The following is a 26,651-nucleotide window of genomic DNA, read 5'->3' on the forward strand; positions in this document are numbered from 1 at the left end:
ATCCTGGACCCCTTCACTGTGGCTCTTGGTTCTGGCACCCCTCACTTCCTGGTTTGTTCTTTGCTTAGTTCTTCCCCTCTGGGTCATATTCATCTGATAAATCAGGCAACTGTGAGTTTGTAATGACTAAGATGGCTATTCTGACTAAGATGGCATGATGACGTGTAATACCACGCAGCAACACAAACATAAACAACAATAGAGGGAGGAGAGAGATGCGCATTTTAGCTATAGGCTACAGTCATTATTTTGAGTTTGTGTCCGCTAAACATGATAACATTAAGGTACGTTGTACACTCGTGCTGGTGACAAAGTGCTGTCTAGCTAGACATCCCAAGTCTCCCGAAGTTCTGGGAGTCTCCGATAGCGGCTTCCTGGCCCGCCAATTAGATAAAATCTCCCGGAAACTAGAACGAACAAGAGCGCGCAAGCCAGACCGGGAATTAAAATCGCATGTGCATCTGAGTTTAGCGTGCACACGATGGAGAGGGAGAGAGAGAGGGGTGGTGCGTGTGTGCCTGAAGCACATCCAAGACAGAGAGCATCCTGGCCTGTTTTGCTAAATCAACCAATCAATTTTCAGTGTAGGTGGGTTTTTATCTTTTTTCTCCCGAACTAAATTAATCAGTTCAGTGTATCTAGGAACAGGAGCGTCATGGCAGAGTCAGTGGCCCCCAAAAAGGAACATTTAAGACCCATTTCACATCAGACTACACAAAAGGGTATACCCTTGTCTCATAAGAGTAAAACATAATGATAGTCTTGCACACTGCACTATTTGTAGCATTGCCCATGGCTGCAAAAGACTTGTTGAGGTGAGTTTAACAAGTGTCATTTAATTTTCTATTATTCAGGCCTATACTAAATGGCTAGTTGCCAAGGCTACGTGAAAAGCCTTTTCTTTGCAAACACCGCACTCTCCCGTTTGTTCTCTTTTTGAAAATGAAAAGCCCAAACTACCAAAATCTACATATTCTATCATAACAATTTCTATCTATAGGCCTTCCTTATTTGGTGTACTGAATCTGAATTTCAGTATCTAAGTAGGCTAAAGGGCTACCTCCCTAAAATTACTTTTTTTCAGGTTTGGATGTCTGCATTGTTGACATTACTGTTAAAATGCATTTCCAATTAAGTGAGTATTGGCAAAACCGGTTGTCATTTTTATGTTGAGGCGGTGGGGGGTGTTGTCGGCAGCTGCTGAAAGTAACTTGTAATCTTGTACTTGATTTTAAAAGTAACTAAGTTACTTTTTAAAGGAGGAATCAGATTACTTTTTCAAGGTAACTGTGGCAACACTGGCTAGATCACAGCGATGTCTGCTATTGGTTACAAGTGGTACCCAGCTCTAGGTACGAGGCTCGCTGCAAACTTTACAAAAAAACTATTCAATTAGGGACTCTGGGTGTGAAGGCGCTGGAGCCACAAGCCAGAGCATGCAGATTACTCCGTGAGCAATTCAACAGAGAATAATGGAAGTGGATTTGGACGCATATTAATACTATATCTTTAGGAGGGCTTTTGATCATCTTTGGGTGGTTTCAGCTTCAGTGTCCACCCAAAACACACTTTCACACCCAGTTTCAACTTGTCTCATTTTTGACTTCCTTGCTGAAATCTATTCTATTTGAGGGCTAGTTTGTTTTAGATTATTTTCATTTTGGGCTTAAGGTTTAGGGCATTTGGTACGTGACAGATATTTTTCCTTAGTATACTACAAGTGAGCAATGTAAAAATCAGTTGGGTTGTAGACGTTGGGTGTGGAAGGTTACTAGTTTGATTGTTTTATCTGTAAAATAAAGGAACCGTATGTAAGAAAAATATTTCAATTAATCATAAAATGGCCCTGATATGTCACTAGACATTAAGAAATCAGGTCCATTTCAAATACTTATATCACTGACAACAGTAGTCCGGCCGGATAGTCATTTAAAAAAGTGAAGTTGCAGCCCTCAACTGATGTTGATGTTGTGTTTTGTCATGTCATGTTGTGTTTTGGCCTGATGCGCCACCCTCCACCTATCTACTAATCACAAAGTCAGTAGTGTTTCGCCATCCGGGTTGGCAACCTCGAGTCAGGGGGGAGGGGGAGGGGATACACCGCTCTTCAGTATTTTGAAAGTGATTGCAGTACCAGTTTTGGCCACAATCTTACATATGGTTCCTTTAATGCTTTTTCAACGACTTTTCAATGATTTTTTCAGAATTTCTTTGATTTGAATATTTTTTGGTAATGCGTCGTGTAGGTCTTAAATTTAAATATTTATGGTCTTAAAATGTCTTAAAAAGGTCTTAAATTTGACTTATTGAAACCTGCAAAAACCCTGTACCTCATTGTGAGGACACAGTAGGAAATTGGCATCATTTGGCCTCTATAGGGGGTGCTGTAATACAAGAAGTGGGCTCATATCTCAGCAACGCTTCGTTGTATTAAGTCTAAACTTGATACATGGACATATTAGCTGATTGTGAGGACATGCAAGGAAAGTGGTCTCATTTGACCTCTAGGGGTGCTGTAATAAAGAAAGTGAGCTCACATCTCAGCAACACTTTGGTGTATGAAGTCCAAACTTGGTAGAGGGACATGGTAGCTGATTGTGAGAACGCACAAGGACATTGGTGTAATTTGGCCTCTAGGGGCGCTGTAACAAAGTGAATGAGCTTATTTCTCAGCCATTCTTTATCCAATTGCAATCAAACTTGCTGTGAGTGCTTGCTCATGGCATGGCAATGCCATTCCTGCTATAGCGCACTGCTTGGCCCCCACATTGCTGCTTGCAGCTATATTTTCTACTTGTGACCTTATGGCTTCTTGGCCATAAGTCAATTACGCCTAGTGTTGAGCTCATTTGCATATTTAAAATTGATTTTTCCAAGAAACTTGTAAAAAAAAAATGTTACCTTCCATGTATATTTTCACTGCAAGGTTTGATTGTGATAGGAGTAAAGGAAAAAATAAGCCCATTAGGGTGTATTTTGGGCATATGCGATTAGTATGTTGCTCATTTGCATATTGAAATAAATTTTCAAACAAACTTCTAATACAAAATGTTTTACTTTCCATGTAGACTTTCATTGTGTAAAGATTTATTGTGGTAGGAGTAAAGGAAAAAACTAAGCCTATGCGGGTATATTTAGCCTATATTCGATTAGTGTATAGCTCATTTGCATATTCAAATTAATTTTCAAAGAAACTTGTAATACAAAAAAAAATACTTTTCATGGATACTTTCATTGTGTAAAGTTTTATTTTGATAGACGTAAAGGGAGAAAATAGTCCCATAGGGGTGTATTGTTGTCTGGCCTTATACTGGCACACATCTTGGATTGATGAGAATTAAACAGATTTCCTCAACTAGGATTTCTTAGGACTTTTAGTATGTTGTTCTGGACACCTCATAGAAATGATCTATGCTGAATTTTTTTTTTTTACAATTAGTTCTATTTTTGGCTCCAAAATTAGTTACTTTGCCTGGACTAATAGTGCTACAGGGTGTTGTGAATGCTAAAGGGTTGTTTTGGGATGTATGTGTAGGGTATGCTAGAAGTGTCCATGACGCTCGAATTCTAAGACAGTCTGACTTGTGGGAGAGATTGAGTGATGGACAAATATTAAGTCAACACAAGGTTAATATTTCAGGGCATGACATTGGACAGTTTTTGATTGGAGACCCAGCCTATCCACTACAGAAATGGCTTATGAAACCATTTGCAGACACAGGACGACTTACACCAGAGCAGCACAGATTTAACACCAAAATAAGTAGTGCACGGTCAGTTGTGGAGAGTTTGGAAGGCTTAAAGGAAGGTGGAGGTGTTTGATGAAAAGAAATGATTGTAAAGTTGAAATGGTAAAGAAAATGGTGCTGACATGCTGTGTGGTGCACAACATTTGTGAGGAGTATGGTGACTGCTATTATAAAGACAATGAAACACACATGTGAATGTGCAACCCCCTGTACATGCTCTGCCTGATCGGGGCCAACAGGAAGGAGCTGATGTCCGGGCTGCATTAATGCACTATTTCAATACCCAAGATGAATGAACACAAACACACACGTACATATCTCTCTCTGTGTAATTGGATATTCTGTTTATAGACAAATAGACAATAGATAATAAACAGAATCAATAGTTATAGACATTACCAGTAAATATTACAAATATCGTGAAACTCCAAATAATATAGCCCGGGCTTTTATTTTCCCAAATCGCCAAACTGCACCGGCTAGTATTAGAGACAGGCATCTATATGAGACAGGCCTTTAATTCCCTTTACACAAAACTTTTCCCCTGCAAAGATGGAAAATATTATCGAATTATCGAATTATCGAATACTATCTGATGACAATTACGGATCATCATTCATTTAGTGTTGAGATGTTGTTCATTGAGTGAGATGCAGTAGACCTAAGATCCAAATAGCGGGGATAGCCAGAACAGATGAAACACGTTTTAATTAAACATAATTTACAAAGAGATCGTATCACACTGAAAGCTCATATTTTGTCACTAGCAAATAGCCTATATCGGTCCTTTTGTCATACAGTTGCATTATCAGCCCTGACCAAAACCGTTCAGGAATTATTTATGCAAAAGTGGAACGTGCTTAATGTTTCATTCTCCCTCCTTTTCGGCACGAATAAAACAGCATGAGAGAGCATGAACCATATAGTTTCTCCCGTTTTGTATTTGCCAAATTTGACAACAGTCTACATTCAAATCATAGCCTACTTCCAGGCGCGCGGGAACATATTTTTGACCAGGGGTGAATACGCCATTTCAGCGCCGTGTATGAGTAGGTCTAAGAGTGAGAAGTTTTATAATGACCTGGGCAGCCACATTCCACTGCAACTATGCGCAGCACTTGCCACTCCGACTCCGAATAAAAAACTGCGCTACAAGACACACACCAGTCCCATAGAAGCTTAACTTGACTTTACATCATTAACCTATTTCAGTATATAGCCAGAGAATGTCCGTAGACGGGCTCTGATATAGCCTAGTCTAAAGTAAATTCCTTTTCTGACTTCTTTCTCTTTATCGCCATGGCATTTAGAATAAAGAATAGCGTTCACGAACCGTTCTGGTTTTGTTGCCAGCATAAAAACAAGCTTACCATCGGCCTATCCGCAAATTTTAAACACAAGGGATGAATTGAACGATGACGAAGTCGGACATATAGGCATAGTTCAGATTGAAAAAAAAGTTATACAATTTGGAACTCTAGCTTTTCCCCACCGCAGTCTTTTAATGCCATCTAATCATAACGTGCGCAGTCTGCGCCATACTTAAGCCCAAATCACACCCAAGATTCGCGACGAGATGAGCAGCAACTTGATGCAACATTCTAAAACCTTGCAACTGTGACTAGACATGGTGAATGCTTTGCGACGGCTTGCAACGACGTGCAACATCTAATTCACACTGCTGTAACTTCCTTTCTGTAACGGTTTCGTGTCATTGCGGATCTTAGGTGTGAATTGGGCTTTAAACAGACGATCTGACGGGTTTTAGAAGATTAAATACAACCCGAAACTAAAAAACAGACCAGGCCTCTACTGGAGACCGGCCTTTAACCCAAACCTGTAGCCACGCCAGGCGTTTAAAAGAGACAGGCGTCTGTTTGGGACTCGCCGATTATTTGAAGTTTTACGGTAGTATGTATTTAAGTGTAGTAAATAGTATAAATGGTATTATTGATAGACATATTGCCAGTGTGAATGAACTACTTGTTCTAAACACAATCAATAGTAATAGACATTACCAGTAAATATTATAAATAGTATGTATTAAGTGTAGTAAAAAGTATAAATGCTTTGATAGATTGCCAGTGTGAATTAACTATTGTTCTTTTTCAATTGCGGAGACAATTCGTCCCATGAGGCCTAATAAAGCATTGCTGGTACTCTCCATTCTATCTAAGAACATTTTGTTGAATCTCTGGCTGTGCTCAAGGAACAATCGGTCTCTTCTTTCATCCACTTTCTCCATGTGCTCCAGTAGGTCCTGTTGCTGTGACTTCCTTTTTCCTACAAAAAACCCACACAATAATATCTTAATTTCCATTTAGCAACCATCATATTTGCCACATTACTTCAGAAAAAACACAATTTGTAAATGTATTTGTAAAAGTATTCACTATGTTCAGTAAACAGGTTTGTATGTACAGTTAAGAACAAAATTATTCATACCCCTGGCAAACTTTTAATGTTGATTTTCTCATGACCAATGTGTTTGTTCTGCCTGAAAATGGCACTGCCACATGCCAAAAGGTTGCAAGACAATGTGGGAGAAACATGGAATAAAAAAAAAAGAAGCATTTTCATCTTTCATCAAAATGGTTCATTTAATACCTACCAAGCATCTCCATGTCTCCACAATGATTCTAGACTGCACCTTTTTAACAGCAATCCGGGTTTTGAGTCAGGAACAATTGATTATTTGCAATCACTCTGGCCTTGTGCTCACTTCTTCGACAAATTGTCTGGACTCTGGCTCTGCCACTCTAAAATGTTGATATTGTTCTTGGTTAACCATTTCTTGCATTGTTTGGCTGTATGCATGCTGCATTGTGTGGTTTAAAGGTCCAATGCTACCTATTGGGGCAGGTTTATCAGCACACTGCCTGATCTTTTCCTCCAGAATCTCAATGTAGCCTCTTTTTTTAGTGTTACCGTTTACTTTGAGAAAGTCACCATTATTATATTAACCATTTTGAGAGCTGTGATGGCAGTTAATGATGCTTCTAATGATTATTTAAAAAGGGTATGAATAATTTTGGACATTTTCATATGTAATTTTTCATAAAAAAAAAACATTTAAAAGACAAAAACACTTCTTTTTTTGATTTATGTTTCTACCACATTGTCCTACAACCTTTTGTCGTGTAGCAGTGTCATTTTGAGTCAGAACAACCATAATGGTCAAGAGAATATCAACATTAAATCAATATTTGTCAGGGGTATGAATAATTTTGTTCTTAACAGTCAATGGCATAATACAGATTATAGTACAGAAACTTTGAAAATCAAGAGTTTCAAGAGATGGCAAACTGAGCAAAACTTAAACATACTGCTATATGTATTATTACACTGCGTATGATCAGTGTAAATGTAACACAGCCAGTTCCTACCTTCCTTACGAGTATTACACTACAGCAAGTCTCAGTTAATGATCAAATATGACATTTTCTCACGTTGATCAGACGATCGACACAATTCAGTTCAGGACAGGACTTAACTACACTGACAGCCTAGCTGTTGTAACCGTACAACTTTACCTCAACAGCTGGAAGCAAGCTAGAAGCTACACAAACACACAGCTAATCAATAAGTAACGTTAACGGTAACAAGTGAGTAACATTATACAACAAAAACATGCAAAAATATAGCTGCAAGCAGCAATGTGGGGGCCAAGCAGTTAAGCAGGAGTTGGGATTGGATTGGATTGGACTGGACTGGACTTGACTGTGTTGTGTTAGATTGGATTGGATTGGACTTGATTGAATTGGACTGGACTGGATTCGAAGGCCACCGAATTTATTGTGTGTCCTCAAGATGTACTCCTAAGTCCACATACCAAGTTTGGTTTAAATCGGTGAAAGTTATAGCACCCCTAGTGGTGAAAGCACACCAAATTAATTGTGCATCCTCAGGATGTAGTCCCAAATCCTTATACCAAGTTTGGTTGCGATAGGTGAAAGTGTTGCTAATCCTACAGCCCCTAGTGGTCAAATGTCACCAAATTTATTGTAGGTCCTTAGGATGTGGTTACGACTCAACGTACCAAGTTTGCTGTCGATGCGAAAAAGTCTTCCTAATTATAGCGCCCCTAGTGGTCAAAGTACACCAAATGTATTGTGTGTTCTCAGGATCGGGTCCCGAGTCCATATACCAAGTTTGATTTCGATACGTAAAGGCGTTGCTGAGATATGAGCTAATTTCCTGTATCTCTAGCGCCCCCCTAGTGGTCAAAGGTCACCAAATGTAGTGTGTCCTCAGAATGGGATCACAAGTCCATGTACCATGTTTGGTTTCAATATGTGTAAGCATTGCTGAGATATGAGCCTACTTCCTGTGAGTATAGCGCCACACAGTGGTCAAAATGTACCAAATTTCTTGAGCCTCCTCCTTATTGGGTCCTGAGCACATGGGGTAATTTTAGTCTTGATACGAGAAAACCTTGCTGAGATATCACTTCACTTCCTGTTTGGCAGCTTTGCCGACAATCTTAATTGGCTGTTACGGGCTTAACGGTTGGCTGTTAACGGTTTTAGAATTTAAGACTAAAAGGGATAACTTTTTTGAGGCTTGGTCTAAAGATCATCTGAACCAAGTCTCAAGTCCTAAAAAATGTGACTCGAGTCCCCCATGTCTGGTACAAACTGTAGAAAGCAGGCCTAGTCAATATTAAAGGGGAACTATGCAGGATTTTTAGCTTAATTTACCTTAAAGGAACCATATGTAAGAAATGTATTTCAATTAATCATAAAATGGCCCTGATATGTCACTAGACATTAAGAAATCATGTTCATTTCAAATACTTATATCACTGACAACAGTAGTCCGGCCAGGATATTGTCAGTTAAAATGTGAAGTTGCAGCCCTCAACTGATGTTGATGTTGTCATGTTGTGTTTTGGCCGGATGCGCCACCCTCCACCTATCTACTAATCACGAAGTCAGTAGTGTTTCGGCATCCAGATCCGGTTGCCAGCTCTGCCAGTCAGGGGGGAGGGGATACACCGCTCTACAGTAATTTGAAAGTGATTGCAGTACCAGTTTTGGCCACAATCTTACATACGGTTCCTTAAACTTAACAGCTGTGGAGTCATCAAAATGGCTATATGACTTTTTCTGGGGTGGCCGTCTCGCTTTCCCCTAGCATCTGTGAGCAGAAAGCGAGTAAACCGTTGTCAGAGGAACAGGGAAAGAGGAAACAGCAGACTGACCGATTGAGGAGAGTCGTAAAATCTATACTTTGAAGCTGTAGGGGGAGCTCTGCAGAGAAACCTGCGAGCAAAAAGCTAGAAAACAGCGAAGAAATTGCCAAAACTGCATAGGGGGGCTTTAATAGATTGTTTTGTTAACTCATTGAATGCCAAGCTGTTTTTGGGAGCTTTGTCCTAGAGTGCCAGCAATCTAGACTATTGTTGATGATTTTTGTACAGCCACAGCATATTCTGTGTTATAGCTATGAACACATACAATGGCTCGTTTAAAAGGTGAGACTTTAAGCTCTTGGTGGGTGCAAACCGTGTATTTCTACACGCCTCTGTTCCTAAGAAATCCCAAGCTAAACAGTGGCTAGTTTTCATCAAAATCACGTTTTTTTTCTAGAAATGGAGATATAACGTCTTTCAGGAAATATGAAGTGTTGCCTGTTACTTACTTGTGTAAACTTTCCGGGAAGTGATCAGCGAGACCTGGCGAGACTGCCACCTAGTGATAGACCCACGAAAATGGCCTGGTTTTGACCTGGCGTGCATCGTCACTGATTCGACCAAAAGCGCAACCGAAAGTTATGATAAAATGTCCAGATAAAATGTCCAGATTGTGCGTTTTCATGAGTTTTCGATCGTCATATATTTCATTTCCATTAATCACAGAGTTCCCAAAATCACATATAAGGTGTGTTAGAGTGTCTAGTTTCGTAATTTAAAAAAAAAGCTAAAAACGTAATATTACGTTTTTGGCACTCAACGCATGGGAAGGAAAAACGTAATATTACGTTTTTGGCACTCAATGAGTTAATAGGCTAAATAGTTTAGAATTTTTTGAATACTAACAACAAAACCATGCCTTGGCCCAAAAACTGTGATTTAGACATAACCGTGGGCACATGGATAGATAGATAGATAGATACTTCCCCAAGTGATACTTCCCCAAGTGATCCACTGATCCCCAAGGGGAAATTCAATTACATTGTACCGTTGCATCCCTACTTCATAAATGCAATTCCTCGTCTGTGTATTCGGACTACTGTGACAGTACTAAGAGGATTACAGCACTAATTCCACTGAGCTCCTTTTCTTACTGCTCCACCAACTTGTAACAATAGAAACATACATATTCTATATTATAATAGAAATGTAATAGTTGAATTATTGTCTTTAAATATAGTTCCATTGTTATTTTCATAGAAGTGTATTTTCACCAATTAATATTAGCATCTCAGTCAATAATATAACAGAACTGTTGAAGTATTCACTTTGTGTCTTGTCCAGATGGTTAATCGCTCTGCTGGGGGTAGAGATACACGTTTCCTTCGAGATGAAATTCGTCAGCTAGAGAGTCACTTGCAGCGCAAGGAGAAGGAACTGGTTCAGCTGGAGAAAGAAATGATGAAAGAAAAGAAGGCAAATGAGAAGGTATATGTTAGGCTTCAAATTGAAACACTAGTCATTTAATGCAATACATTAGTAGTGCATTAGAGTACACCTCTTAAATAGTGGCACATTTTTGATGTTAAGCTGTTTTTTTTTTTTCTTGGTGAATACAGCTATCAGCCAGAGAGGATGACATTGAAGATAAAAATAGGAAACTGAAGAGAGAGGTATGTATAAGAATGCTGGTGGCATTGGATTGAAATCTAATTCATTATAAAGCAAGGAATATTTTCCTTGTGTGCAAGGGCGTAGGTTTGGTAAGCTTTAGTGGGGACACATCCCCAACTCCTGCTGTCACGATACCAACATTATTGTTTCAATACCAATACCAAGTTAAGAATCTCGATATCAATATTTTTGCAATGTTTTCAAATCTGATTTGGTTTTGGGGCCCCCACCACCTTTACGCCATCAGTAGGCCTAATATTGAATATTGTGTGATCATTCACATCAGTGGCAATTATAGAATTTGATTGACCCTCCACACACGCACACACACACAGAAAGTGATGGGTGTCATAGGTTTCTGTGTCATATTTTGGAATTCATATAAACTTTATATACTGTATATTGTTAATTATTTATAGCATTTTATGATCTGCATAATTACTAATAGCTAAACATATTTGGTAATTTGAATACATCATATTGATATTTAAATTATTACTCTACACTTGTCTTCAATGTCATCACATTTGTGGTGTGCAAGTCTAATTGTGTGCCTGTCACTTTAAGGAGAACGTGCGCAATTAGCTTTCAGACTCACGGTTGTAGGCTAGTGGAAAATAGTTTCGCATAGTGCAAGGATATGTGGATTCAATTCATCATGTATGTTTGCTATGTCATTAGATAAAATAAATGTTCAAAAAACTAACAAGTCAAAGAAAATCTTTCTTGAATGAGATCATAAAAGGAGATACTAAGTGTCTCGCAATGTTCATTTCTATGGAAATGCACCATAGTTTATCTTTTATTTCTTTGCACTGTGCAGGCTACATTCACAAATACATTAGCCTACATAAACAGAATATAGGAACAGGAAAATGTCTCGGTTCCATTGTTTATTACGACTGCAAGATTGGTATCCCAATTAACAGTCAGTGACATGGTGACTTCTATTTTGTGCTATGCGACTGTCTATGCGGCACACCCTTATTCAACATGACTCCTAACCTTGGCTGAAAGATTACAGAAGCTAGGTTTAGCTGTACCAATATCCTGGGTAATATCCTAACAGTTAATGCTATTTTCCTTAGTAAAATCCGCATTTGAAAGCCTTGTCACCAGTTGCCACAGTCTGTAGTTACTTTGCCTACTGAGACTCTGCATAATGAAAAAGCTTCGAATGTTCCTTTTCTTCTTTGGTGGTATAGCTGATCTACAAAGCGCAAAAAGGGGCAAAATGTGCATGCTGAAGGGCAAAGGGAATATTACAATGTTTTACACTGGCCTTTTTTGGGTTATGTATTGGTAGACATCCCTGACAATTTAGCACACACTCACTTGCTCGATAACTTACCATACGCTTTTCTGACAGTGTCACTACAAAGTAGGCCTAGGCTACGGTTTGACGCTGTTGTGTGTGTCAGATAAACCCCCTTCGGTTTCAGCAAATCAAATGACAGTGTTTCTTTTACTGTCGTCCTGGCCGTCGGAATAGTCCTAATAGCACAAAGAAGTTCGCTAAAATATTGGTGGGGACAATTTTGTCATCTCAAAATTTTGATTGGGACTAGTCACTAGCGTCCCACCCTAAACCTACGCCCATGCTTGTGTGTTCTTGACATATCTTGAGAACTGTTCATCCGAATAGCTTTGGAGATGATGTGCGGGCAGGCACAAAAGCATTTAGCAGATCTTGACTTCTCAGACTGGCACCTGGATGCTCATTTTGTACATAGCAATAGTAACTATAGAACAAATATCTTTATTTATTATTTTTGATTTCTCCTCCATCTACCCATGTCCTTGATTGCCTAGCCTTTCTGCCCCCCCACCCCCCACTCCACCCCCATCCCCAACACACACACTTACATCATCACTGTCATCACTTCACATACATACAGCACACTGCTTGCTACAGTAAGCCTCCTCTACATACTTGCTGCACACTCCCCCCCACCCACATACACAGCACATTGTCTTCAGGATCTTCTCCAACACACATCCTCTACATGCCTTACAGCACACTGCCCCCCCACCTACCCACACACACACACACACACACTACACACACACACACAGTCACTGCTCCACTCCCCTCCCGCCCACACACACATCTTCACTGTCATCACTCACATACATTACATACAGTACTCTGCTTGCAATAGTAAGTCCCTGACCCCCCCCCCCCAACACACACACTTACATCATCACTGTCATCACTTCACATACATACAGCACACTGCTTGCTACAGTAAGCCTCCTCTACATACTTGCTGCACACTGCCCCCCCACACACACAGCACATTGTCTTCAGGATCTTCTCCAACACACATCCTCTACATGCCTTACAGCACACTGCCCCCACCTACCCACCTACACACTACACACACACACACACACACAGTCACTGCTCCACTCCCCTCCCGCCCACACACACATCTTCACTGTCATCACTCACATACATTACATACAGTACTCTGCTTGCAATAGTAAGTCCCTGCCCCCCTACACACACACAGCACATTATTTCATCAGGAAGCTTCTCCAACACACATCCCCAACATACTTACAGCACACTGCCCCCCCAATACACAGCACATTGTCTCATGAGGAAGCTTCTCCAACACACATATTGCACACTGCCCTCTCCCCACATACACAGCACACTATCCCATCTCCCCTGTCATCCCCAACACACACACACCAAGACCCTGGCAGTTGGGTTAGCCCTTGAGCCGTGGATCTGCCCAAAGGTTTCTTCCTTGGTAAGGGAGTTTTTCCTTGCCCCTGTTGCTCTTGGGTGCTCCTTGTTGGTGCCCTCCACCCAATCCCAATCCTCCCCACCTTTTTATGCAGCCCTTGCCACTTAATCTACTAAACCCTCTTCTACTGCACTTTTACCCCCCCTCATTAATGCACAAATAGGCTGACACCAGACATAATTTCACTGCATTTCTTACTTCCAGTAACTATATGCATGTGACAATAAACTTCCTTGTATCCTTGTATTTATCCTGTGCTTGGCCAATTCAAAGGAGGTGAAATCTGGTTTTAGTATGTTTCAATTACCTCTCCTGCCGTTCATGTCTTTTAAAAGTTAATTTGAACTGTATCTGAAAATCAACTCAATATTCCAGTATGATCAGCAGTAAAATGCTGCATTGAGGTGAAAAATGAGCAAAGCCTCAAGATTAAAACTTCAAACCAAATATATTATTAACCAAGTATTAGTGCTGGGAATATACAGTTAAACCTAAATTTATTCATACCCCTGGAAAATATTGATTTAATGTTGTCTTGACTAATGTTTGCATGCCAAAAGTTTGTAAGACAATGTGGTAGACACATGGAACCAAAAAAGGTATTTTTAGATAGATAGATAGATAGATAGATAGATAGATAGATAGATAGATTACTTTATTCATCCCCAAAGGGAAATTATGGTGTTACAGAAGCAATAGAGTACCTAAGTGTGGCTGTTAATAGTGATGTTTTTTGTCTCAAAAGGGAAGCCAAGACACGCCCGAATTTATTTTAACCGCAAGCTGTGAAGTGAAATACAGGTCTCTTTTATGGAGGAAACCCATGGTTAAAAAAAAAAAACTGTAGTCACAAATTCGATCATGTTGATATGAATATATGTTGTAGTATGTGATTCAGTGTAAAAAAATATACTAATGTCATAGAAATGTTGTAAAATGATTTAAATAGATTAAGAAAGCCACTGCTATGGTCACCACTATGGATAAATTGATTTGTTTAGATCCAGTGAAGATGCTACCTTGGCAACGGCTTGTCACGGCTTTGGTACTCTATTAATAATGTTAACATATGTGACCCTGTCTGTGATAACTCAGCTTATTATAAACTGAATTTTGAGCACTATATTATAACCTCAGCACATAATCTATAATTTATAGCAGTAAACACACAATGACCAAAAATTGTCATTTTATGCTAGCCTACTTTGACACGCCTTATCTCATGAATAGATCTGGCGATTTTAGCCGGCTCTTCACAGATGGGGTCACATATTTCATATTTATTTCAATTTCATCTTAAATTTTTTATGAAAAATGGCATGTTCAAAATTATTCATACCCTTATAATAATTAATGGAAAGCCTCTCCATGGGTCCATTCAAAATGGAATGTTGTTGCCTCGCTGCCGTGATGGAGAACTTTCAAGATGAAGTACAATATTATTGAAATTAGGGCTGTCAATTGCCTAAAAAATAATATAATTAAATGCATACTCTGTGGTTAATTAATCTAAATTAATCACATGCATTCATTTTTGCTATGAACATCTTAAAAACAAGTTTGGCAGATGAGTGAATCAATGAAGAGCCAAACCAACATATAGACTAAAGTTCAGCGTCTCTCTCTCTTTTATTATAATTTTCCCTTTGGCTCAGGCATCAGCGTAGTGCCTGGTGTCAGATCTTTAGCATGATAAATGCAAATGACTGAAGTTACCACTCACTGTCAATGACATGTGCAGCGTAGGCTACCCTAACACCAAGGTAATGTTTGGAATACCCCCTATGATTTATCCTTTTTCTGGCCATTCAAACATGTTGTAGATTTTAATTCACATAAGTTGTTGCCTTTTCTATCCAGTAGGTGGCAGTCCAGGATAAGAAATAGAGCAGTTAAAAACAGTAGGACAATGAGAGAAGGAGAAGCAGCATAGTCTACAAGTGCAAACGGAAATGTAGTTTGTGAAGTTATTGGAATGGAAATAAATTAGGGCTGTCAAAAAAACTGATTAATTTCGATTAATTAATTTGAGAAAAAATAACTGATGAAAATAATAACGCAGATTAATCGATTCCATATGACCTTTGACCCCGAGCCGTTCTAGTCAGTAATCATTAGACTGTAAAATGAAGGAGGGAGAAGAAAATGTGCTGCCTAGATCATTGATTGGAACATTTACTTACTAAAAAACGGCCTGATGGTGGTGATAAAAATAAAGTGTTGATTAAAACAAAGTCCTCTGCAATGTCTGCAGCAAGAAATTTGCATATCACTGGAGTTTGTCAACTCTAAAGTCGCACATCAATGCAAAGAAATAGTGTTGACATAGAGGGGAGTGTTTAATTTATTTTCATTGTGTCCCCTAGGTCATATCTGTGGCCTGAAATGCCTTGTATGTGGAAAAAAAACGTATTGAAAAATAAAAAGATACCCGCACACTGTTTCTATAAGCTCCAGAGTGGTTTATTAACACAACATTTCGACCAGAGGTCTTCGTCAGGTATCAATCTTTTGATACTTGACGAAGACCTCTGGTCGAAACGTTGTCTTAATAAACCACTCTGGGAGCTTATAGAAACAGTGTGCGGGTATCTTTTTATTTTTCAATTGTCGGCTAAGCCTTTTACCCAGCACCTGTTTAAATTTGGAGATGTGCGTGCACTCCACTCTTTGGAAAAAAAACATTCCCAAAGCACTTTTGAATTTATTTCCTCAGCATATTAGGTCATATCATAGATTATTATGGCCATTTTTTGAACAGTGAAAATTTAGATAAATTAATCACAGATATGTCATTCGGTTACATTTTTTAATCGATTGACAGCCCTAAAATAAATGTAACCACCTTCAATATACTTCTGAAGACATTTTGTTTCAAGTGTGCAACAAATGTAGTCAATTTGTCGGTTAGTTAAAGGGGTGGTTCAGGATTTTGGACATAGGACCTCATTTCCAAGTAAGCAAGTGTGATATTTATCAGTGGAGACCGTTTTCAACACGTTTAATCCAGTCCTTCTAAATTGCAGAGTTCGCAGGTGTTAGGCTAGTGCAAGTCAACGGTATGTGTTAGCCTGCCACTAAAAACAGTCTTAACCACTCCAAAGTACACCCGAGGCAAATTCCAGACAATCGATGTAAATGTCTGTTTTGATAGAATAGTGTAAGAAATACAACTACCCTCGCTTTGCGTTGCAATAGTTATACTTTGTTCCCTGAAGTTGGTAGTAGTCATTTAAGCATCTCAGTGGCTGACTGATATTACCAAGGCTACTACTAGGTATCCCCATTGGAGTGCACTTTACTGTTTACTTTTCAGTGTTTCGGTTCTACTAACCGGAGCAAGTATAATTCCGCCGCTGCTAAGAAACTAGTCCCTCAAAATGTAATGTGATCGTTGAAATGCAAGGATAGAATAATGTTAGAAATAAAACTATCAACACAGACATTTACATCAATAGTCTGGCGTTATAATTTATTTGCCTCGGGTGTACTTTGGGGTGGGTAGGACTGTTTTTAGTGGCAGGCTAACACATACCGTTCACTTGCACTAGCCTAGCACCTGCGAACTCTGCAATTAGAAGGACTGGATGAAACGTGTTGAAAACGGTCTCCACTGATATATCACACTTGCTTACTTGGAAATTAGGTCCTATGTCCAAAATCCTGAACCACCCCTTTAAGGTAGGCTCAGCAAAATGTTAGCGAAGTTACCTTTGACTAGGCTGGTGGCTAGCATTATTATCATCAAGAGGTGTGCTAACTCGTAGGACTACCTCCGAATTGTTTTGCATTGAAGTACTACTTCAGACGTGAGAACTGCTACGGTAGGCAACGGAAATTCCTTACTGAGTAGATTGATGCTCCTGTCAACAGTATTGATGCTCCTGTCAACAGTATTGGTCTGGGCGTCTTTTTGAAAACGTAGGCTAAATGTTTCATTCAAAGCAGTGCTTTCTCAGTCTGCTTCAGTCACCATAGCCAGACTGCACTGGGTCAAATGTCTCTATGAAATGCGATTAATGAGCGAAGTCAGATGAAATCAGCCACAGCTGTGTAACTAAGACTGTGCATATAATGTAAACAAACTGTTGTGAAAATGTCCTCGAAACTGTGCGAAGTTCTGCAAACTCGTCTTTGTTCTCCTCCTTTGTAACTGCTGTTGCACCTGCATTTGCCGCGGCTTTTTAAAATGGCTCTGCTGCTTCTGCATAGATTAATCTACCTTCAAAGATTTGCTCTGATTGGATTTCTTCCCAACTTGTCCCACAAAAAGAGTAGTTCTGATTGGATCTCTTCTCCATTCGTCCCTCCCTAACATTTTTGTCTCATTTTTATTCGTTGACTAAAGTGTCAGTTATATTTCGTCACAGTCTTCGTCATCATATCTGACTTTATATTTAGTTTTTATTTAGTTTTCGTCCGTGAAAAAGGTTCATTGACGAATATTTTTGTCATAGTCTTTGTCAACAAAATTAACACTGAATACAACAAACCAACATCATTTATATAATTTATAGATCCAAAAAGTTTCCTGTTGATTTAATTATCATTGTCTATGGCTCTTTCTTATGGTAAGTGGAATGTGGTCTATACCACAGGCCTGTAATGTGGATGGGTCGCTGTTGTGGTGTTCCAGATAGTGTCATGTCATGGGATAGTTGATGTGGCCAGTTCAAATGGCATATTTGTGTTCTGCCAGTCTGTCCTGCAAGCGTCTTTTTTGCCCTTCCAATGTAAAAGACTTAGCATGTAGGACATTCAAGTCTCGTATCGTAAAAGCACCAACTTACGCCCCTTTCGTTCAAAAAATCGAAAACAAAGATGTTTTTTAATACTTCAAAATGACATTTGATAAATGAATTGCCCTATTTCCACCCACTCACTCAGCACATCAACGGCTAGACCGAGAATTCTCGTTGCGAAATCAAAATTCCACTGGAGCTCCAAGCGGCTTTGTACGCAGCCTTACAACACTGTTTACAGCTCTTTGAGTCACGGTAAAATGTCATTTTTGGTACATAGCTGATCTCCTTTGTCAGAAAATGGCTCGGAGTCCCACGCAGTGTAGCCTTGTATGGAAAGGGCATTGTAGAGTTGCCAATATCTAGTCTGACAGAGGAATTTAAGTGTGCTAAGGCTAGATTGGAAATGACTCTTACTCAGTCCAAGGACCCAGTGGTGAGGAAAGTTGCACCCACAGTTAATGCAGGGGGGAAGTGGAATCCAGAACAGGCAGTTAAGCAAGCTCAATCAGCATTGAGGGGGGTCTAGGGGTGGGTGTGGTAAACCCTTGTGGAGTAAGGCTTCTGCAGGAGAAAAGAGGAAAATGGTAGTGGAGGAAATGCATAGACAGGAGTAGACTGTAAGATGTACTAAGTCGCAGGCAAAACAAGGGCAGTGGGTGAACTGAGAAGGGTGGAAAAAAGACGAATTAAATGTAAAGATCTATGGGGCATGGAAGCTGGTAGGATCAGATTTATGTTAGGTGCTACATATGATGTGCTCCCATCTCCCAAGAATTTAAGTCAATGGTTTGGTGAGGATGATAAATGCATACTTTGCTCGTGTGTGGGCAGTCTCCACCATATCCTATCAGGGTGCAAGGTAAGTCTCACCTATATGTATACCTACGCCATAACCAGGTATTGAAATGTGTGGCAGCGGCAATAGAGGATAAAAGGAGAGAAGTCAATTCATTAGCAGCTAGTAAAAGGGTAAGGCAAATTAACTTTGTACGTCAGGGGATAAACCATGTTCCGCGAAGGCCAGGTGTAAAACCGGCCAGTTGGAAAATGGAGCGGGCTGGGAAATGAAGGTTGATTTTGGCCAGCAGATGGCGGTACCTCCACATATAGTGAGCACTAAACTACGACCCGATGTAATTCTATGGTCGGGTTCAGAGAAGATAGTTTACTTCATTGAACTCACTGTTCCTTGGGGTTCAGAGTGGAAGAGGCCAATGAGCTGAAGAGAGCGAAGTACACTGAAATAGCAGAGGAGGCAGCCAAGCGAGGTTGGAGTGTACGGTTAAGGCCTATTGAAATCGGTGCACGTGGGTTTGTGGCCAGGTCTGCTATTAGCTTGCTGTCTGAATTGGGCATTTGTGGTCGAAGTCTAAGGCAGGTGGTAAGTAACATGTCCTTAGCAGCAGAACGAGCAAGCAAATGGTTGTGGGTAAGGAGAAGTTATCCTTCCTGGGGCGCAAGCTAAGGTAAGCTAACTGGCTCATTTGTTTTGTGTTTGTGATGGACTGTGCCTAGGTTGATGGTGGTTGGCTAAGGTTTTTTATGGCTATGGTTCAGTCCGCATCAAAGGGACGGACCAACCTAGCCAACCTAGGTTGGTTAAGGGTATTTGGATGTTTGTTGTGGTAATATTGTGGCAGCATGGGGCATAAGCTAACTGGCTAATTTGTTTTGTGTTTGGGATGGGCTGTGCCTGGGTTGATGGTGGTTGGCTAGCGTTTTTATGGTTATGGTTCAGTCCACATCAACGGGACGGACCAACCTAGCTAACCTAGACCATGCCTAGGTTGGTTAAGGGTATTAGTTTATTGTGGTAATAGGGTGGCAACATGGGGCGTAAGCTAACTGGCTAATTTGTTTTGTGTTTGTAATGGGGCCTAAGCTAACTGGCTAAGCTAACTGGCTAATTTGTTTTGTGTTTGTGATGGGCTGTGCCTAGGTTGATGGTTGGTTGGCCAGGGTTTTTATGGTTATGGTTCAGTCCACATCAACGGGACGGGCCAACCTTGACCATGCCTGGGCTGGTGAAGAGTATTTTGGATATTGGATATTTCAATGTGGTAATATGGTGGCAGCATGGAGGGGAGTGTCTCCAGGACGCTGGTTTCACTGTTAAGCCTTCATGAGGTGTCGTGGGCCTAACTTAACGAAACATCGGTGAATGAGGGTGCCCACTTGATAACCCCAATGACATGCCGCATACTATATACTGCTGTTGGATGGGCCATTTGTCTTGTGTTTGTGACCATTTGTTGGCGGATTTGTGGGTAGCGGGCTTTTTAAAGTTAACTTGAGCAGGGGCTTCAAAATCCAAGGTTTTTACCTTGGATTTTGGCACAAGGGATTTTAACATCTAATCCTGTGTATTAATGTAAAGTAAAGATACACTTATGGGGTAGGTGCTTGCGTTTATTTAGGAATCTGCCGTCTTGGTTTGTATAGATATGAATATTAAGTGACACATACACGTAAAAGGGCGGAAATAGGTGACGTTTGGATAAATGACAAAGGAAGTTTTACAGTTGTATGTAGATGCTTCTGAAATGGAGAGTTCGTTCTCAAGTGCACAGACACAGAAAAAAAAAATCTGTTCTCAGCCTAGACTTGCGTTTTAACTTTTGCGATTGGTTGCTGATACAAAGGAAGTATCCATATTTGGATTGCATAGTGTCATGCAGGAGAGAGAGAGAGCTTTACAACGGTACTGGGCATGATATGTTTCAGATCATGGTCGCAGTAGTGCATGCAACGTTGGAATACTAATAACTTTTGGTGATTTTAGGAGAAATATACAGGTACAAGTTGAAAAACTGTAATGAAATAAAGACCTAAATGTGTAAATCGGAATTTTTGCTGTAAAAATGTTAAGGTAGCAAGTTAGCCCAAAATCTCGAAATCGGACAATGCATGAAAAAACAATGTTTTCACCTGCCATGTCTTGCCTTTATTAAGGAGTGTGGATAAATAACATAATTTTGGAGAACTACCAAGTTAGCGCAAAAATCCACAATTAGAAACATTAATGTTACCAAGGTTTCCGGCTTACAAATTATGGAATACACTTTAACCAAGTGATCTTGGTCTGTAAAGAAAGAAGCACTTACCTGGAAACTAAATGGGTTATTTTCTGTTTGGACCAATCAAATATTTTCTTTGTGGGCGAGTATATGCATGCCTAATATATGGCAATAGGGGTATAAACAGGAAACTAAAGTTATGCTTTGTGTTGCGGAGTTCTGCCGCCACTTTTTTTGAATATTTTTGTCGGGAGACCTTTGTCCCTTTCTTAAAGGTAGACCCTGATCCAGGTTATGTTTGCCCGACAAACCAAGCTGAGCACAGCCGTGCTGAGCCATTCCATTCGTATTGAATTATTCAATTTGAGGGCAACAGATTTCTATTTCTGATGTTTGATTGCAACAGATTTTTTTAACAAAACGGCTATGCATTGACAATTTTTCTGTCTTCCCTTCAGAATGATCAGCTTCGTCAAGATGTGGAATTTTATCGTAGAGAACTGGACCAGAGGGTGCCTGTTCAGTCCAAAGAAGAGGGAATTGAGGCTCAGAGACGCCTCAACATAACCAGCCGGCAACTTTACCAATGTATGGAGGAATTACAGGTACTTTTGCAGAGCCTCTGTTTTTTTTTGTGTTTCCCCCAAAGATCGGTTCAATTGGGGAAAGAGTGTGAGAGGCCCACACACGCACATATTGGAGGTCTTAATAAGGTAAATGTGGGTGTATGGGAGTGTTAGGTGACTGTGAGATAGTGTCTTCGGCTGTCAAATCAGAGAACAATTTAATCTCACATGGATTTTTAATCATTTGTTCTGATGTAAAAGCTGCCATGTGAAAACAAACAAACCCAGGGACAATGGAGAAAAAAACATTGATTCAGCCTGTGAATTCGAACAAAATATGTATGAAAGCGCCCTTAGCCTCAATCCAGCAGAAAAAAGTTCAGTGGAGCGTCAGTCTATCAGCTGGAGTTCAAACAATGAACTAGTGAGCCTGACTGTCAAAATCATCCACAATAACTGTGGGCCAGAATGCAATAATACATGAAATGCAATGCAATGGCAAGTCGAAAGATGGAGCCAAAAACAAAAATGCCAAGGTGAACTCCAAGTTCAAGGCACATCAGTGTCGAATTGCACCATTGGTCTCTCTTTGGACAACACTTGGCTTCCCAGAGGACTCCACTGGCTGAATGATCGGGCTAGGATGCATTTCCAGAGAAACTGCAAATGTATGCTTGCTCAACTAGTTCACAGTGACGGCCGCCAGGCCTTGTCTGTAATGGTCTGCATGTGTCTCCCCAATTAGGACTGATGAAGTGGGCGGGGTCGCCTAGATCGCGGCCTACTTCTGGTTCTCGGTCCCACTGTTCTGTCTCTTTGTGCCTTGCTGCTTGCTGTGCCGGTTACCGCTGCTCTATTTACTTTATATTTCCTTTAACATGCAACATGCATACGCTACATTTCCTACACCCAACACACGCCCGCACCACACTACTGAGAACTGACTACTACCTGCTTATACATTAGTCTAGTGTTTGTTATCGTCCATTTTCGTTGTGGTTTATAAAATAAACCCTCGTTATTGTTAAAACATTTTACGCCTCCGTCCTCTATCACTGTCTGGTTGCCATAGGCCATGATATTCACCGGATCAGACATTGGAATTTAAACACTGTATTGTGGAATCTAGAAAAATGATAGAATGGTGTCTTCAACATTCTATAATTGTCAGTTTTCAATAGGGCTTTTTCGCAAACACCGCCGCAGCCATTCCAGTACTGTAGGCTAGTCTATGTGACAATCGCCTGCAGCGCGTAGATTTGAGCTGAGCAGAGCACAGTAACCTAACGGCTTCATCTCGTCAATATCAAGAGTAGATAAACTTAATCGTTGTGGACCCATATCTAATAGACTCTATATAGCATTTAGTAAAGATCCGTCATTATTGTCAGCTGTAACTTACCCCGATATTCATAGCCTAACTGTCTTGTTCATACATCGGCACACATACGCAGCTGAAGTCGCTTGAGTCAAGGTCGCAAACTTATATTTGTTCCACCAACGACATCGTCTAACATTGCCATGATCACAGAGAATAAAGCTGCATCTTATTGGACTGCAATTGTATCTTGCGTTTGCCTGTTGCTCACAACCTGCACCCAAGGAGTTTGCTAAAGTAGTTTAAAGTGGGTTAGCCAGTGATCGTTCTTGTCTGATAACTTCTAGGCTACAGATCTATGATGCAATGTTCTGGAGGCAGAAAAGGCTAACATATTTCTCTACGTTTCCAAAATCCAAGTGAACAAAACACTATACAAATCAGAATTATCTACTGATATCTTTCTCCGCTGAGTTTCCTATTATTTGCCACTTGCCGTGCATAGCCGACGAGCTGACAGGCGCACCATCTATAAAAATATTAGCCTTCGCTACTGAACGTTGGCTAACATTGCCTACGGTCTAGCAATGCTATCTATGCAAATGCAATACGTCTAAAGGTAATCTACGGTAGGCGACTACATCAGGCTACTGCTGATGTCTCCGCATATTGCATAGGGGCAGCTGTCTGCTGTCTGTGCTGTCTAAAACTTATTTAACGTAGCTAATATAGTATTAATAGCCTAATACAAATATAATAATGGCGATGGATGTGAGGAGTTGGCTGTAAGTTTAGCCTATTTATCCTATCTAGCGCCACTTCTCCGCTGACTCAACTCCTCAGTAATTTTCTTCTCGTTTTCTGACCATACTGTAGCTGTCAACATAGAGCATTGAAAATAAGGGAGATTTTCCGGTTTACTCACCCAAAATACAGGGAAATTTCAACATTCGTCTTGTTTATACCCCACACTGAACGCGTAAGACCGCTAGGCCCATCACTGTGGGGTGCGGTTGCCTAGCCTACTCTCTGGGATTTAAGTCAAGCAATATAACCATACAAATGTTTCAAAATTAGTAATTTTGGCTTTGTCTGAACTGGCCATTGTAGGCTACGTAAAAAATAAACAAGTAGGCATAGTCCCTATCCAATGATAGGCTATCGGCAAATGTTTGTTTTCCAAAGTAAGAATTTCACTTCACCATGCACCTTCGACAATGAATAGCTCATTACACTTATGTTACTGTTGAACGTAGGCCTAACTGGTATCATTACACACATTATTCGGTGTCCTAAACACTGGCATTTTATGGCAATGTGTCATGTAAGGTTGTTGCAAAATCTAGAGAAATGTGTGAGGTGGTCAGCGGGGGATAATTGAGACACACATTGGATCGTGTTATTACTTGCATTCCACACTATCCACAGCTGTGGTATTGGGGGCAGGAGGATTACTGTTAGCGCAGGCTTTATATAAAATTCTTCAACAGAAGGCCTGCCTCGAATGCAGGCGTGCCCAAAATAAAGGCCTGTGGTTTGCGCAGCCTACAGTAAGTAGGTTAAATAACAGACCCGCCACAATGTGCGGTATGATGATTTTTTACGAGCAAGATGTTTTTGGTGCTCTGCATATTCTTAAATAACAATGATCATCAGTAGCCTAATATTCGACCATTATTTTGTGTAAATGGGCTATGCATTAGGTTAGACACCAGGGGCCATATTCACAAAGCCTTTTATCTTGCTACTAGGAGTAGGCTACTCCGAAATAGCAATAAAATATTTTAGCTATAGGAGTTTCACAAAGTTATTCAAGTTATTCACAAAGCCTTTCAGGCTACTCTTAGTAAGGGAAAATGACAACTCCTGAACAGATTCTGGAGCTGAGCGCTCTAGAATCTTTGACTAACAGTCTAAGAGTGAGTGAGTCTTCGTTGCTATGGATGACGTTATTACTCATGCACGAGCTTGAATGAAGTGACCACTTTGATTGGCTGATTGTAACGCGGGAATGATTCCAAACACCTCCCTTACGATGAGTGGCAGGTGACAGGTCTGAGAATGCGTGCGCTACACAAGGACAGAAGATGATGAATAACTGAATAAAAAGGCCTAGCCTAAATTAATCAAGAGTAAGGCAAAACAAATAGCCTAGTAGCCTAATGAAACATACGGATTGATGTAGTATCTTTGTAACATTATTAAATCAATTTGTTACTATGCCTATGCCTATGTTTGCAAAAGAGAACATTTTAATTTGATTCACAATAATGTTACATATAATTTACATGTTGACAATGAGTAGCCTAGTTTTGGTTGTTGTTGGTGGCGTTATTGCATGTTAGTTATGCCTACAATGCAAAATTGCTTCCTCATGATTGGAAGCTCCTGTAGCCGCATAGGATTTCAAAACAGGCGAAATGCCACAAAACCGGTTTGTGAATAGGTCTGTGAGTTAGGAGTCCTCTTGACTTCTTTTAAGCGGTCACAGCTGGTGGGAAGGTGTGATTTGTTGGGGGCAGGGCCGGATTAACTGGGCACAAATGTCTGATGGCCCTCCCTGCCCCCCAGTCAACGTGAATCGGGTGGTCAGTTAATAGGCTATGCCGAAATAGTTTTCAACATTTTGAATATTGTTCCCGTCAAGCAATATAACCATACAAACGCGCGCAGTCATTGTTTCAAAAGGAGTAAATTCGGCTTTGTCAGAACTGAGCTGTGGACAACACGGCACGGCATGCCCAATTGAAAATAAGTTAACGCAACGCAACACAGACCCAAACAGGGGAAATTCTTTCTCTTAGCCTCAGGTGCGCACGTAGACATAAGGCCGAACAAGCAAGCGCCAATGAATCGTGCTCTCACGACAATCACACCGTTAAACTTAAATAGGTTAACATCACTCTAAGTTCGCCTTCAAGCAAGGAAAACGATGATTTGAAGACATCTGTTTCGTTGGAAGGGCAAGGGGTAGCAACAGGGCAACACAGAGACAGGCCCGATGGCAGGGCTGTTATGAGAGTATTAAAATATGGGATATTCTACGGGAAAACATTAAAACGGCAGGACAGCGGGGGAAGTTAAAATACTCGAGAAACACGGAAAAAGTTGGTATGCATTGTTTCGGTCCCCTTGCACAGGGATTTTTTGTCATATTATTAATCACATATGATTATTTGTGAAATTGTGCAAACAGGCCCAACACATTTGAAAAGGAAAGACTGGTAGCATGCAAGCTCACGGTAAAGATTGATTTAAGAACGTTATCACAGTGTGTGGCTGTGTATAAAGCAGCGGGCGGAAGACGGGCGACAATTGGCAGGGGAAGGTCATGTCTTTTTTAACAATTCTGTCGGAGGGTCATTGAACAATTTCTAGCAGGCAAGGGAGGGTCGTGCAACTTTTGACTGAAGCACTCAAAATTCCTCCGGTGGCCCCTTATATAAATAACGAACAGTCCCTAGATTGCTGCTGGGCTATATGTCTTGGTTCATGTCTTAACAACTCATTGCCGTCAAATGCGTAGCCTATCTCGCGGTTGCATCCATTACAAACAAACATGAAATGTGAACGTCTGGGATTGGGAAGAACACTAAATGCTCTACTGAACTCTACTAAAAAATAAACCGCTAATGAAGTAAACTTGTGACCATCAAAAATCGTTTATCGCCTGTAACTCCGTGATAACA

The 26,651-nt window shown here is 40.4% G+C and overlaps 1 protein-coding gene across 1 annotated transcript in view; it reads left to right on the top strand.

Annotated features, from left to right (window-relative positions):
- Nucleotides 1–26,651, top strand: part of cep290 (centrosomal protein 290) — a gene marked incomplete in the record, with an annotated part of 207,938 nt that overhangs the window by 46,891 nt on the left and 134,396 nt on the right. Inside the window, 3 exon segments of the mRNA XM_048256361.1 lie at nt 10,228–10,371; nt 10,503–10,556; nt 21,537–21,683. Of these exon segments, the coding sequence (XP_048112318.1) occupies nt 10,228–10,371; nt 10,503–10,556; nt 21,537–21,683 (345 nt within the window).

Source organism: Alosa alosa, chromosome 11 (genome assembly GCF_017589495.1).
Source record: "Alosa alosa isolate M-15738 ecotype Scorff River chromosome 11, AALO_Geno_1.1, whole genome shotgun sequence".
In the NCBI taxonomy this organism is placed as follows: Eukaryota; Metazoa; Chordata; class Actinopteri; order Clupeiformes; family Clupeidae; genus Alosa; species Alosa alosa.